The sequence below is a fragment of the Myotis nattereri genome, assembly GCF_964212035.1.
Source record: "Myotis nattereri genome assembly, chromosome: 3".
NCBI classification, from domain to species: Eukaryota; Metazoa; Chordata; class Mammalia; order Chiroptera; family Vespertilionidae; genus Myotis; species Myotis nattereri.
In genome coordinates, this window is record NC_138077.1 from 170,334,996 (window position 1) to 170,350,578 (window position 15,583).

A 15,583-nucleotide genomic window follows, 5' to 3' on the forward strand; every position below is an offset into this window, starting at 1 on the left:
GGCAGGGGAGAGCAGTTGCGGGATCGGGCCTAACCTGGCAGTCGGACATCCCCCAAGTGGTCCTGAATTGGCAAGGGTGCAAGCCAGGCTGAGGGACCCCACTCCTGTGCACGAATTTCATGCACAGGGCCTCTAGTCTACACTAATAAAAGACAAAGATGCTAACTGACCGTACCTTTGCTACACCCACCAGCCAATCAGAGCGACTATATGCAAATTAACCCAAACAAGATGGCGGTTAATTTGCATATACCGGCTGGGAGCGAAGACTGAAGACAACGTAGAAGGAAGCCAAGTTGCAGAAGGGAGCAAAGTAGAGGCAGCAGAGACAGGAACGGAGCCAAGGCGGCAGAGACAGGAGGCAGGAGTGGAGCCAGGGCGCTGCGGGCAGTGGCGGGCTGCAAGCGGTGGGAGGCGGCGGGGAGGCAGAATAGGCCCTTGATGTCAGGGAGGGGCAGGACCTGAGCATTTGGCACAGAGAGATAGGACAGGCTCCATGGGAGGGAACAGAGCGGAGCTGCATTCACACTCAGCCTCAGACTTCAGTTTCCTGGTGTGTCAGGTGGCCCTCCCCGCCTTCACCTGGTTGCAAGGTTCAGCTCAAAAGACTGAGAGCCTCCAGGGTGGTTGGGAAGGCAGTTGCAGGGGTGAGGCCGGTGGGCGAGTGGCTTGGCTGGAGGTGGGGCAGCAGCGCTCCCGGACTGGCTGGATGCGACAGGGTGGGGCTAACCTTTGAGAGGTGCAAGGGGGAGTGTAAGGGAGCGTGTACTCACGTGTGCCACCGGCCTGCCGGCTTAACTCTTACATGGCGACTGTGGTGGTGGCGGTGGTTACTACCCGAGCCCAGATGGAGCAGAGGCCGGTGCAGCAGAAGGACATCCTGTCATCCCGATACCTGATGGTGTGGCCCGTGGGTCATGGCCAAAGGGGAGGGCGCTGAGAGCGGCTCCACAATGGGGCTGCTGCCTACAGGCATCCTCCAAGTGGGTGAACGCCAGGCCCAGGGAAGGTGAGAACCTGGCATCCGGTGGAGGGCAAGGGGTGGCAGCATCCGCGGAGCATGCGAGGTGTCGGGGGTGGTGGACATGGCCCTGATGGCAGGCTAGGCCTAGGGGACCCTACACGTGCACGATTTAATCATGCGCTGGGCCTCTAGTATATATATAAAAGGCTAATATGCAGTGTCCTCACAGGAGTTTGACTGGGAGACTGGGAGTTCTAGTGCTCGCTATGATGTGCACTGACCACCAGGGGGCAGCAGTGGACAAAGGGAGGCCCCGGCCAGCAGCCGGAAGGCCCGGATTAGCTCTGATCGCCGGCCAGACCTAGGGACCCTACCTATGCATGAATTTTGTGCACCGGGCCTCTAGTAAGATTATAATGGAGCTAAAACATTCCTATCATCTAATGATGCTGTACCTACCCTAACATCACAGTACTATTCATTACTCCTGTGTTGGTGGTGAGGCTGGTGCAAACAAATGTACTGCAACACCAGTCATATAAAAGTACTGCACATATAACTGTGTACAGTGCATAGTACTTGATGATAATAAATGACTGTTACTGGTTTATGTATTTACTAGAGGCCCGATGCATAAATTCGTGCACAGGTGGGTCCCTCGGCCTGGCTGGTGATCGGGGCCTATGGGGGTGGGGGGGGCAGGCAGCCCGCAGGGGGAAGGGGCTGCAGGAGGTTGGTCGGCTGGCCCCCCTGCATTGGGGCCATCAGGGGGAGGGGCCGCAGGAGGTAGGCCTGCCGGGGGGAGGGGCTGTGGGATATTGGCAGCTGCCACCCCCTAAAGTGGGGCTGATTGGGGGGAGGGGCCTGATGGAGGGAGGGGCTGTGGGAGCGCACTGACCATCAGGGGGCAGCTCCTGCATTGAGCGTCTGCCCCTGGCGGTCAGTGCACGTCATAGCAACTGGTCGAGCAGTCATTCCGGTCTTTCAGTTGTAACGGTCGTAATGGTTGCTTAGGCATCTACACTAATAAAAGAGAAACATGGTAATTGGCGTACGACCGCTACCCTTTTCATTGGCTAATCAGCGAGATATGCAAATTAACTGTCAGCCAAGATGGCAGCCGGCAGCCAGGCAGCTTAAAATTAACATGAGCCTTGCTTGCCTCAGTGACGGAGGAAACCAATGTTCCCCGCCTGCGGCTGCAGGCCTCTGAGCGGGCAGTTTAAGAAATATTGTAACAAATACCGCCAGACTTCAGCCAGCAGATTCGCAACATTGTAAGCAAAGGCCAGAAACCTGTGGAGGCCTAAGAGCTGGAGCCAAGCCTCAAGGTAAAGCTGGCCCAGAATAAAAAGAAAAAAAAAGAAAAAGAAAAAAAGGAGCGGTTGGGAACTTCAGTCACCCCCAGCCTGAAAACAGCCCTCAGCTCCTCACCCAGACTGGCCAGGCATCCCAGTGGGGACCCCCACCCTGATCCAGGACACCCTTCAGGGCAAACCAGCCGGGCCCACCCATGCACCAGGCCTCTACCCTATATAGTAAAAGGGTAATATGCCTCCCAGCACTGGGATCAGCGTGACAGGGGGCAGGGCCCCAACCCCCTGAGCAGCCCTGCTCTGTGCCTGATAGGGGGGAGCTCCCCAACTCCCCCCCCCCCCCACGGGCCCTGCTCTGTGTGTGATGGGGTAGAGCCATAACCTCCCCATCGGCCCTGCCCTGAGTGTGACAGTGGCGGTGCCCCAACCCCCTGATGGGCCCTGCTCTGTGTGTGACGGGGGCAGTGCCCCAACCCCCTGATTGGCCCTGCTCTGTGCGTGACAGGGGGTGGCGCCGCAACCTCCCCATCGACCCTGCCTTGAGTGTGACAGGGGACGGTGCCCCAACCCCCCAATTGGCCCTACCCTGAGTGTGACTGAGGGTGGCATCACAACCTCCCAATCTGCCCTGCTCTGTGCATGACGGGGCGGCACCCCAACTCCCCAATCGGCCCTGCTCTGAGCCCGACCAGGGGCTGCACCTAGGGATTGGGCCTGCCCTCTGCCACCCGGAGCAGGTCTAAGCCAGCAGGTCGTTATCTCCCGAGGGGTCCCAGACTGCGAGAGGGCACAGGCCAGGCTGAGGGATCCCCCTCCCCCCGAGTGCACAAATTTTTGTGCACCGGGCCTCTAGTATATATAGATAGATATATAGATAGATAGATAGATTGCCACACTATGCTTTTTGTCATTATTTTAGAGACTACTCTTTCTACCTATAAAAAAGTTTTCAGTAAAAGTGTATGCCATGTTACACCTGCAGGAGCCTCATACATCTTGTCTATCATGTTCTTAGTTGTGTCATTTTCTATTGTGCTTAATATAATCTTGTGTTGTTTTGTACAGAAACATGCTCTACAGGTTTGGAGCCTCGGAGCAGTAGGCTACACCACCCAGTTTGTGTAAGTGCACTCCATGATGCTCCACAATGACCAAGCCACCTAGTGACCCATTTCTCAGAATGGGTCCTCATCATTAAGTGGTGCATGGCTGTACTTAAGAACTTTTCTGTAAGCTTATTAGATTGTTTCAAAATGTAAAACTTCCCAGATTCACATGTTCTTGTTTACTGCCATTACTTCAACTCTACATCAGGTGGCAAAATACCCACAAGGGATAGAGTTAGAGAATTGGAGGCTAATATGGAATCAGAAACAAACAGTGAAATTTGCAGGTAATAAAAGGTCCAAAGTCCAGGAAGTAAAGGCAAGCTGGGAACTAAGAGCAGATAATCACTGTAATGCAGTGGTTCTCAACCTTGGCTGCACATTAGAATCACCTGGGAATCTTTTTAAAATCCTGATTTCTGGGCCTCATCCTCCGGAATTCTTTTTCTTTGTTACTAATGTTGTGGCCCCACCCCATAACAAAGAAACAGAATTTCCGGAGGATGAGGCCCAGAAATCAGGATCTTAAAATGGTTTCCAGGTGATTCTAATGTGCAGCCAAGGTTGAGAACCACTGCTGTAATGGGAGAGGAAAGATAGAAAAACTGAGTAGCTGGGGCGAGGTGGAGTGGAGCTGGGTGGGAGGGGGCGGCAGGAAGAGAGCCAACAACTATGCTGGTAAATAAAACAAATTCAATAAATTTAAAGGTTAAAACAAATTCAATAAATTCTAAATGCTATTTTGGCATTCGGTGGTAACAAACATTTAACAGAAAGCTTCAAACACAAAGAAAATGTACAAGCAAAGGGAAGAGGGAAATAAATTCACAAATCTAAAGATAATGATAGTAAATAAGCACAAAATTAAGCACCAAATGCCTAGAAAACAAGTTGAGGGCCTCAGTGAATTAGGGACTCACAAATCTAGCAAGCGAGAGAAACTTATTTTTCTTAGCAACAGGTACTTATTGTGAAGAACACTGAACAACACAATGAATAATAGTCTTGACATGTTGTAACAAGAAACATTCTTTGTATCAATCTTTGACTTCTAATAAACGTTAAGGAGGAAATAGTAAGCATGGTTCCTTGTAAAGCCCTTAGGAAAAACTTTTTCGGGCATCTGTCTTGTTCCCGGCATAGTACCTAATGTCAGCCGCGTGGACTGGTGACCAGGGAACAAGGAACTTGTACATCAAAGGTGACCTTTTAAGAAAGAAAATTAAGGAGCCTGATTTATACTCTCGCCTAGGTGGAGGACCGTCCCACAGAGGCCTAAAACTGCCCACAGCAGTTTTTGATAAAGCTCTTCCCAAGCAGCAGCTCTGCATCTGCTCGCACGGTCAGTACACAGGGAAGTGCCAAACACACAACAAAGACCACAATGGCCTGGAATGCGCTTCTCAGCCTGATCTACAATCCCAGTGAGATCCGGGGGGGTTACAAGAGGTCCATAATCCCTTGGAATTACATGTGAAATTTTGTATGCCTATGAATATTAGCATTTTTTTTTTTTGGAGGGAGGGTTTATAGCTTTCCATTTACAAGCCATAAACATTTGACTGAATAATTGTAAGTGAATGGAGTAACTTCACTGCCAAGAAAGAGCAAAGTCTTCCAGTGCAAAATTCGTTCATTTTACCAACCAATCCTGAGAGCTTGCCATGTGTCAGACAAGATTAACGAAGTACAGCCTTTTAGGACAAAATGGTGAGCATCCTCTTCGGTTTTAAATTTCCCTTGGAACGATGTGTCAGGTTCTAGATTGAATACGGGTGACATTGTATGATCACTGTCCATGGAAACACAATACTGTGCATGGAGGGGAATTGCACTGCAGGGTAGGAATAGGAGCTCTGAAACCAAACAGACATCATGTCTTCTCTGCTCTACCACTGATCAGCTGAATGACCTTGGACAAGTAGCTTGGCATTAATTTTGCATTTCTGTGTCTCTATCAATAAAATGGAAATTAAAAAATTCTGACCTCACAGCCTTGAAATGAAGATTGAATATAATATACACAAAATACAACATACAGTGCCTGGCAACAGTAGGCACCCAATAAACAAAGGTTGTTATTCTTATTATAGCTATCCAGAGGAAAAGAGGTTTGTTCCACTGAGGGGCTACTGGGAGATCTCAACTAGACAACTGTGATCAATTTGGGCGCCACGTCTTGAGAGATACACTAACAAAGTGATAGTGAGTGATGTGTGTTCAGAGAAAAATTCAGGGTGGGGGAAAAGTAGATTTACAGTTGTTCGTATGAAAAAAAAATACAGTAGTTAATAAAAAATGAACTCTGCATTTCATGTACTCACAACTATAAACCTACTTTTGCCCACCCTTATTAATAGGTTGGTGAGGAAACTTAGACTCAAGTCCTAAAAACCAGTCGTTTGAAGGAACTGAAGTTGTAAGTCAAAAAAGAAACTAGCATACATCCTCTATATTACTGGAGGGGAGAAAGAGAATCAAGAAATCAAAATCTCAGGGAAATAAGTTTTACATATTCAATATAAATAAGAAATTTATAAGATAGATGTCTGAAGATGGAGTAGGATACCTTACAAAACAGTAATTTATTTGAAACTAAAGGTGTTAAAATGTGCTAGAATTCACATGTTAAGGACTCTGTAAACTGGATTCATATATTAAGCAAAAGGATTAGATGAAATGTCTTCTAATCACTTCCAACACTGTTATTTATTTTTAAATTAAAATTATATATTATTTGGGATACTACTGGTTGGTAGAAATAAGACCCAACTTGAAATAAATGAACCAATAAAGGGAATTTAGTGTCTTGCCTAATTAAGAAATCTGGAGGTAGGGCAAGCTTCAGATATAGTTTGATCAAGGCTCCCCCTCAGCTTCCCTACTTTTCCTCCCCCAACCCCCAGGTCAGTCCTCCGTTGGAGTTCTACTCTGTCCTCAGACTGTCAGCTGCAACCAGGGCAATGTGTCTCTGCACTAATTCCCAGTGGGAAGAAAAGAATCACTTACCCTAACAGCCAAAGCCCTGGCTTCTCTGTGATACCAGGCTGAAACTACCAGCATGGCCAAGGGACTACCATGTTATTCCCTGGCTCAGTTCCCAGCTACTGCCCATCTTTTTACCAATTCCAATTGCAGAAGGAAAAAAAATCTTGTTTGTTCCTTTAAGTCACCCCTATAGATGGGGAGAGAAATCAAACCCACACAAATCATTCAGTTGCTAAGGACGGAGGGGTGTGTCCTCAAAGGAAAATCTGGGTGCTGTTAGGCAAAACACGAGGAAGAACGGAGACTGGATAGGCAACAGTCTCAGTCTCAGCCAGATACAGACGGAGTAAAACCAAGTAATTGAAGATAATTTTTTAAAGAGACTATTTACAAAGGCTTAAAGAAATCCTATTACTAGCAACGGTCCCCTACAAACCCCTAGGCCTAGGGGGCAAGGGGAATGATTACAAGAAGCCAGGGAGCTTAGCTGCACAGAAAGCACCACTGGAAAGAAACCGTGAGTGCCCTTGGAAAATGGAAATAGCCAAGTCACAGTCACCTGGGAGAGAGAGCTGGGTGAATAAATACTCTCCTCTCTCTCTCTCTCTCCTCTGCCCTCTGATCTCCCACCAGTGGCTCTGGCCAAATGCAACCAGAAACCCCGGGATGAGAAAAGCCTTGTTAGTGCAATCCCCAGTACAAGTTAGCCTCCCAGGACACAGAACAGGTGAGAAGGGTAGAGACAGATCTAGAGGAGCAAATGGAAGACATTCAGCACAGCCACCAAGGAGGATTCACTTCAGATAATCATGAGGCAGAATATACACTGAGTGGCCAGATTATTATGACCACCTGACGTTTTTAGGCAAATTAGCTATAATTTCCCACTGAAGTTGCTAGAGGGCCAGACCATTATAAATAGGGAAGCAGGTTGTTTATCACGATAGTAGCAGTGATTTTTTCCTGAAGATATGGGTAAACAACACAATTTAACAGCCTTTGAACGTGGGATATATATATATACAGAGTGGCCAGATTATTATGACCACCTGACGTTTGTAGGCAAATTAGCCATACACTGCATCGTATGGGATATGGAAGTCGAAGGCCTGTTCGAACACCTTTGCTGTCTGCAGTTACCAAGATAAAATGTCTCCAATTCGCACAGGAACACAAGGATTGGACAGTCGAGCATTGGAAAAAAGTCATGTGGTCCGATGAATCACGTTTCCAGTTGCATCATGCAGATGGCAGAGTGAGAATTTGGCGGAAACAGCATGAAAGCATGCACCCCACATGCATGAGTACAACCCTTAAGCTGGTGGGGCAGTGTTATGGTTTGGGGCATGTTTTCCTGGCATGATTTGGGCCTTTTAATTCGTGTGGAACAACGTCTGAATAGCACAACATACCTAAGTATCGTTGCTGATCAAGTTCATCCTATCATGTTGATGGCATATTCCGATGGAGATGGCTTCTTCCAACAAGACAATGCGCCATGCCACGGTGCTCGTATTGTGCAGGAGTGGCTTCAAGAACATGAGGGAGACTTTACCTTGCTCAGGTGGCCCCCACAATCACCAGATCTCAATCCAATTGAGCATTTGTGGGACGAAGTTAAAAGAGCCATCAGGCAGCTGGTTCCACAACCACCAAATCTCACAGAACTAGACAGTGCTATTCATCAGGCATGGTGTCAGATTCCTCGCATCACCTTTCAAAATCTCGTGGAGTCAATGCCAAGAAGAATCACCACAGTATTGAAGGCAAAAGGTGGCCCAATGAAGTACTGATGGGGTGGTCATAATAATCTGGCCACTCAGTGTGTATGTATGTGTGTGTGTATGTGTGTGTGTATCCCACGTTCAAAGGCTGTTAAATCGTGTTGTTTACCCATATCTTCAGGAAAAAATCACCTCTACTGTTGTGGTAAATAACCTGCTTCCCTATTTATAATGGTCTGGCCCTCTAGCAACTTCAGCGCGAAATTATAGCTAATTTGCCTACAAACGTGAGGTGGTCACAATAATCTGGCCACTCAGTGTATAGTCCAGACAAGTGTTCAAGATGGTCTAATCTTCACACTTCTCTCAGGGACCCTGGCCCCTCAGAGTAAGGCAACTGCCTCTTTAAGGCAAACGAAATACAAACAGAGCCAGGGTCCCTGGTAAGCAATTTTACAATCCTCAAACTTAGATACTTTTGTTTTCTTTATTTACATTTCTTCATTTGCCTGCTTCAGCTGGGCTAAGTACTGCTAAGCAACAAAGCTTTTGCCCACAGAAAAGAAATAAGCCTGGAAGCCCACAAGGGCCACCAGCTATAAGGTAGGCAAGATCAAAATGGAGAGACAAGACGCAGGGGGTGAGTGAGAGGGACCCCTTTTGCAGGGCAGCCTTCCATCAGAATTGAACTCATTGAACGCTCTCCTGATCTTCTGAATCTTGCTTATTAAAAAAGCAATTCCCTTAAATACAGCTCCTTCTTGAGCCTCTGCCATAAGTCGCAGGTGTGCCCATCAATGACTTGAAGCTGGGAGAGTCTCCACTCGGGTGTAAAGCCGATTAGATGTCATTGCACTATGTGATCTTACACACTTCAGAAGCATCATAGCTTAAGTAGATGTTAAAATGCTAGCAGGCACATCTAAATGCCACCTACCTGTTCTTTACATGGGAAAACGTGCAGCAAGTCTAAAAATAATTAGTGAGCATTAGGAAATGGTCTATAAATCACCTGAGACGTCTTCGGACTGCTCGTTAACACCTAGCATGGAGATGCTAACCACAAAGTGCTCCTCTTCTGGAATGTTTTCAGAGCCCAGAACAAGCCCGGCTGGAACACTGCAGGCACGTCTGCCAAGACTGAAAGCTTACAGAGCCCGCGGTGTCCCAGAAAGCTGCAAGTACAGCTAGCAGTTTTCAGTGTCCCTGTCACATCAGAAAGAGGATAACAAAATACACGGAAAAGAAGTAGAGCCCATATTCAGCTCTGATTAACTACATTAGAAAAGAAAATATAATCCATAACTTTTTAGTAGTATAAACTACACTAAGAAAAGTAACTTTTGGAAGTAAGCAAAATAGCATTCTCAATGAAAGAATAATTTCAAAGTGTGAAAACATCCAAGTATTGTCAGAAAAAGTGGTAATAGCCCTCCTTTAAAGAGAGGCAATAATAACTGAACACAATGTTAGACAAAACAAATAAGTATATATTAAGAATTTTTAATTGATTTTAGAGAGGGAGAGGGAGAGAAAGATAGAAACATTAATAAGAGAGACATTGACTGGCCTGCAACTCGGGCATATGCTCTGACTGGCGATCGAACTGGGGGCCTCTTGGTTCATGGGTTGATGCTCAACCACTGAGCAACACTGGCCGAGCAAGGCATATTTTTAAATCCCTTCCCCATCCTCCCCCCCTTAAAGAACATAAAGCATGTGAGAAAATTCTGTTGGTTTTTTTACCCATAGAAAAGAAAAATGGGAGTAAATAGCTTTTAAAAAGACAACCAGTTTCCTACATTTGGTGGTTTGTTATTCTCAAAGGTGCTTGGTTGATAAGACTATGCTTTCAAATTGTGTTGGAACTGATCACCAAGCTTCTTAATTAATTACCATAATTGAGTACTTTGAAATGAAAATTAATAATACACAAGTGAGACAATAGAATGCTTCTTCTATTACTGATCTTGGCTGTTAGCCCGAAGCACTTCACATTTTTTTCTAATTGCACAATAAAATCCCTTTTAGATTTTAAAATAAACACAATAAAGGCAAAACACATGTACACACATGCAGCATGTAAGAAAAAAAATGAGTCAACCCAAGTGATATAGGACATAATACCACTGTTTTCTCCAGTAACAATGCTATTTTTTGAAGGCTGACCATAAAAAATAAACAATTTAGAGAAATGCAATAAAACCCAAATTCTAAATTCAGAGTTGCAAAAGACAACTCAAACACATATACAATGGCTGTTCTGAGTAAGAATCGGTATTCACAACATTGCTATTCACTGTAATTATAATAATTATAAACATTATTCACAATAAGCTAATCACTATAATTACATTCCAAAACATTAGCATTCAAAGACAATACCAACAATATCCAAATCACAGTGGTCTGAAGGACTTGGGGGTCTAGGCATCTTGATAAAACTACAGTAGAATCCAATGCAGGACTAATAAGAAATGAGACTAAAAATATAGGCAAGAGCCAAGTCACAAAATGCCTGCAATCTTAGATTTCTATCCTATCATGTCATGCCTTTCAAAATGAGTTCTGAGTACTTCATGGTAATATAGGAATATAAACCATAGGATAAATATGGTGCATCTTCCAGAAGTCTCAAATTTATGGGGAAAAAATTTGGAGGGGAGTTAAACAAGTTTAAGTCACTGTTTTTTTGTGTTTTTTTTTATTAAGTCCCATTTTACTAGAACATAAAATTATGTGTTGTTTTTCCGACAGAATATGAATCTTAAAGCAATTTCATTCTTGCAGAAAGCTAATCCAGGTTCACTATTCCTTACGCTTTAAGCAAAAGAGACAAATTGATGGAACAATTTGAGAAAAAGTTTGAGAAGCGGTGCCAAGAATGTGAAGTCAAAGGATTTTTTGTTTGTGTTTTAAAGCAGGAGTGTGACATCAGATGTGTGCTTGGAGAAGCTCTCTGGCAGCTGTAAGCAGGATGGGCCAAAACGCAAGGGACAGACCATAATGAGGGTCGCTGACAAACAGAACATCTGTAATAGTCAGTTTAAGAGATGAAAAGGACATGAACCAAGGTTGAGACTAGGAGAACACAGGGGAGGATTCCAGAGAGCAGAGGAAGCTGACCAGATAGCGCCTAATTGACTGCATCTAATCAATGAGACAGCTTTTAAGAACTTATTAGATAAAGGCGTTCATTTTCTTTTTTTAGAGCTAGTATTTCTGTAAGGTTTCTGATATATGTATCTTTAAAAGCTCCCACTTAAAAATACTACTTTCAGTGTGCCTTTCAATCACAGGAAGTGTAAAGTTGTGAGATGCTACTGTAAATCTGTCATACCAAAAATTAAACAAAATTTGCCGAAACCGGTTTGGCTCAGTGGATAGAGCGTCGGCCTGTGGACTCAAGGGTCCCAGGTTTGATTCCGGTCAAGGGCATGTACCTTGGTTTCGGGCACATCCCCAGTGGGAGATGTGCAGGAGGCAGCTGATCGATGTTTCTCTCTCATCGATGTTTCTGACTATCTCTCTCCCTTCCTCTCTGTAAAAAATCAATAAAATATATTTAAAAAAAAATTAAACAAAATTTGAGTAAGGTTTATAAAAACTACATTTAATAAAGGCAATACCCATATTTTCAAAAAGTTAAATTATCCTATACTAAACAGTTACCATTATAGCTTTTCTGTAGCTTTACTACTCAGTATGAGAACTAGAGTTAGGAATGGCTTTGATCCTTCGTGATATTCTAGAATAAATAAGTGAATAAACATAGATTCTTCTAGAGAAGAACATGAAATTGATTATTTAAAATATCTGATTACTTAATAACTAAACAAAAAGTAATAGCTTTTTAAAAAATTATTATTAGTCAGTTCATAAGAGGTAAATATGGGGGGGAGGTTGGGGGTTAAAGGGGGGGGATGAGGACACATTTGTAATACCTTAACTAATAAAAAAAAAAAGAGGTAAATATATAGTTTAGCCAGGTGATACTGGCTAAAAGGCACCAAATAAAATTATAGTTAAACCTTCATTAGTAAGCTGACAATAAAATGCAGCCACTAAAAATATGAGACTAAAAATATAGGCAAGAGCCAAGTCACAAAATGCCTACAATCTTAGATTTCTATCCTATCATGTCAGAAAGAAGAAACATTAGAATTGTTAAGGTAAAAGATAAAATACCAAAATCCTTGCAGAATATATTCATGAAAATATTACAACTTAAGAAAAAGTAGATGAAATAAATATTAATTTTATTGGACCAATAAAAAATAGCAATTCTCAATCTAAAGAATCTAAAGAAAAGACTATTTTCTTTGCTTTTACTAGTAGAAACGAGAATATTTTGGTCTATTTTACTTATTTATGTAACACAGATCACTGATAGCTGTAATATAATTTTGATCAGAAAACTAGGAAAGGTGCAAGTACAAAAGATGATGGAAAAATAAACACTTCTCAAAAATATTGTTTGTAATCAAACACTGCTCTGTTTAGATTTTAAAACTACATATCAGAAATATTAAAATAATTACAGAAAAATATGCTAGGACAAGTCCAGATCAGCCTCTAAGACAGTGGTTCTCAACCTTGGCTGCACATTAGAGTCACCTGGGAATCTTTTTAAAATCCTGATTTCTGGGCCTCATCCTCCAGAAATTCTGTTTCTTTGTTATGGGGTGGGGCCACAACATTAGTAACAAAGAAAAAGAATTCCGGAGGATGAGGCCCAGAAATCAGGATTTTAAAAAGATTCCCAGGCAATTCTAATGTGCAGCCAAGGTTGAGAACCACTGCTCTATGACCTAACAACTTTTTTTTTTCTTTTAGATGAAACTTCAGCTCTCAAAAGCAACAACAAAAAACATGGCATAAGAATTTAACTTAACATAAAAATGTAAGATTCTGCCATAGTTGGTTTGGCTCAGTGGATACAGCATCAGCCTGTGGACTGAAGGGTCCCGGGTTCCATTCCGGTTAAGGGCACATGCCCGGTTTGCGGGTTCGATCCCCAGTGTGAGCAGGAGGCAGCCAATCAATGATTCTCTCTCATCATTGATGTTTCTGTCTCTCTTTCCTTGTCCCTTCCTCTCTCCGGAATCAATAAAAGATTGGCAGTAAAAGACTCATCTAGACACAGAGATCTTATACCAATTTTATTCCATAGTTTATGCTTTGCTACCTTAGAGAAAATCCTAAGATTTAGGCTAAACATAAGTTCATAACAGAGAAGGAATATCTCAAAAATACAAATCAGTGTAATTCTTATAAAACTTCTCTCCATCACAGACACCAGGTAATTAAAACTGTTCGTTTTATTAGACCCTTTGATCTATTTTTTCATGTCTCTTGCAAAGAGAAATGAGAAAGATACCAACAACAAAGCAAGATTAGATAGGACTGTCTAAAATTTGAGGTCTAAATATTTTCAGAATGCAAGGATATGTGATAAAAAGAGATGACATTCTACAAAGGAAATCAAGATACTTCACCATCTCTCCTCGTTTATCTACACACACAGCTGCTAGTTCTTCGATTTGCTTTTTTAAAAATGCCATCTGCCTCATCCATGCCTCCCTCGTTCTGAGCTCCCTTGCTCTTCTCTATTTGCATGAGGAGGGGAAGGGTGCCTCTATGAAGTCAGTCCATTACAGGTGCCCTTAAGGTCGCTTCACAAAACATTACCTATCTGATAGTAAGTGGACAATGAGAGAATATTTGAAAGGGATGAGATACAAGGCTGACAGACTTTTTTTTTTTTTACCTTGCTTGTTGAAACAAAATGACCCCTCATGCATATGGGTTATAAGGTTATATACTCACATTTATTATGAGTGGCTGTGGAAAGTCTAATCACATAGTGATGAGGCACTAATCTTATTATTTCATGGATCGTGAAAGAACTGCCCTGAAATTATCAACAGCCAGCTCACTTGCAATTCCACGCGTCCAGGTACAAGTGGAACTACACAAAATATGCAACTACCAGGAGAGCCCACTCTCCCCATCCACACAAAATATATAAACTCAAGTAATACGTGAAATAGACAACTAAGAAACCCTAAAGAATCAAAGATATGATCTCTCTCTCTCTCTCTCTCTCTCTCCCCGTTTTTTTTAAAAAAATACATAGGTATACGTAAGTATCAGAAATATGAGTGATTTCAATTTCCCCACTTTTCGCTTCTCTGTATTTTCTTGCTTTCCTACAATGAGTATAACCTTGGCCAGCAAGAATGGGGGTAGTTAAATAAACGCAGAGCTTCGAACCTTAAAGCAACAGTTAACCTGGATCAAAGACAGAAAGTAGCCTGTCTTTAGACTTCCTCCGAGTCACTGAGGGATAAATCCTCCAGTACTTGGCATGCAGAAGACTGATGCGCAAGGTCCCCAAGACGGAGTGATAACCTCTCCATTCCTTGGCCTTCAACTGAACGGACATAGTTGGTCTAATGCAAACTTGGTCAAGTGCTTCTGCAACAAGAAAGCTCCCTCCCCGCTCTCTCTCGCGCCCTCCCCCCATGGCACACCCAAGTCCCGAGGACCCCAGGCGGGTCCTCCGCCCCTCTCAAGGTGCTCCGGGAGCCTTGGCACCCCCTACCTGAGCTCCACAGCTTCCCTCCACTCTCCTTCAACCACTTGCCCCCCTCCCCCTTTCCCCCAGACACACCCAAGGGGCCACAGGGGAAGGAGAAAGCCAACCTGACTTGCAGGCAGACGCCCCCGATTCCCGTGACCTTGGACAAAGCCGCATCGCCTCTCGGAGCCTCAGTTTCCAAATCTGCCACCCTCGCAGGGTGACCTCGGGCTCAGAAACCCGGGGGAGGGGGTGCAAACTCGACGGACCGTTCTCGTAACTACACCGACCCCCTCCTCCCCTGACCTCTCCCAGGCGCCGGGCACCAGCCTGGACCCCTGTCCCGCGGCCCCCGGGGCACGTCGCCTCCCAGTCCGTCCCCGTACCTGGCAGCTGCTGTCCTGGGGCAGGTTTTTCACCAGGATTTTCCTGCGGTTGCTCAGCTCCCGGCGCATCCGCTGCAGCCGCGCGGCCACCTCCTCCGGGTGCAGCGCGGGGGGCGCGGGGCCGCGGGCGCCCTCGCACGTCTCGGCGGCGGGGCCCGGCCCGCCCGGCCCCGACCCCGCCGCGCCGCCCAGGCCCGCGCCCCCCGCGCCACCGCCGCCTCCCGCCGTCGCCATCTTCCCGGCGCCCCGCGGCGGCGGGCTCCTCGGGAGGCTGGAGGCGAAGCGCAGAGAGAAAGCGGGAGGAGGCCCGCGCGGGGGCGAGGCGGGCAGAGGCCGCGGAGTGGGCCGCGGCGGGGAGGGGGCGGGGAGGCGGGGCCGCGGCCAGCAGCCGGCGGGCGGGGAGGGAAACCTGAGCGCGAGGAGGAGCCGAGGAGCACCTCGCGGAACCTCCCCCTCGGGCCCCGGCCCCGGCCCCGGCCCCCGCACCGGCGCGCCCGCCCCTCTCGCCGCCCACCC

At 45.4% G+C, this 15,583-nt stretch overlaps 1 protein-coding gene across 3 annotated transcripts in view; it reads right to left on the bottom strand.

Moving 5' to 3' along the window:
* Positions 1–15,301, bottom strand: part of RAVER2 (ribonucleoprotein, PTB binding 2) — a gene marked incomplete at its 5' end in the record, with an annotated part of 84,946 nt that extends 69,645 nt beyond the window's left edge. For all 3 annotated transcript variants that reach the window (XM_081087067.1, XM_081087068.1, XM_081087066.1), the window contains one exon: positions 15,068–15,301. In XM_081087067.1, the coding sequence (XP_080943193.1) occupies positions 15,068–15,301 (234 nt within the window). The remainder of the gene's footprint in view (positions 1–15,067) is intronic.
* Between the last annotated feature and the right edge of the window lie 282 nt (positions 15,302–15,583).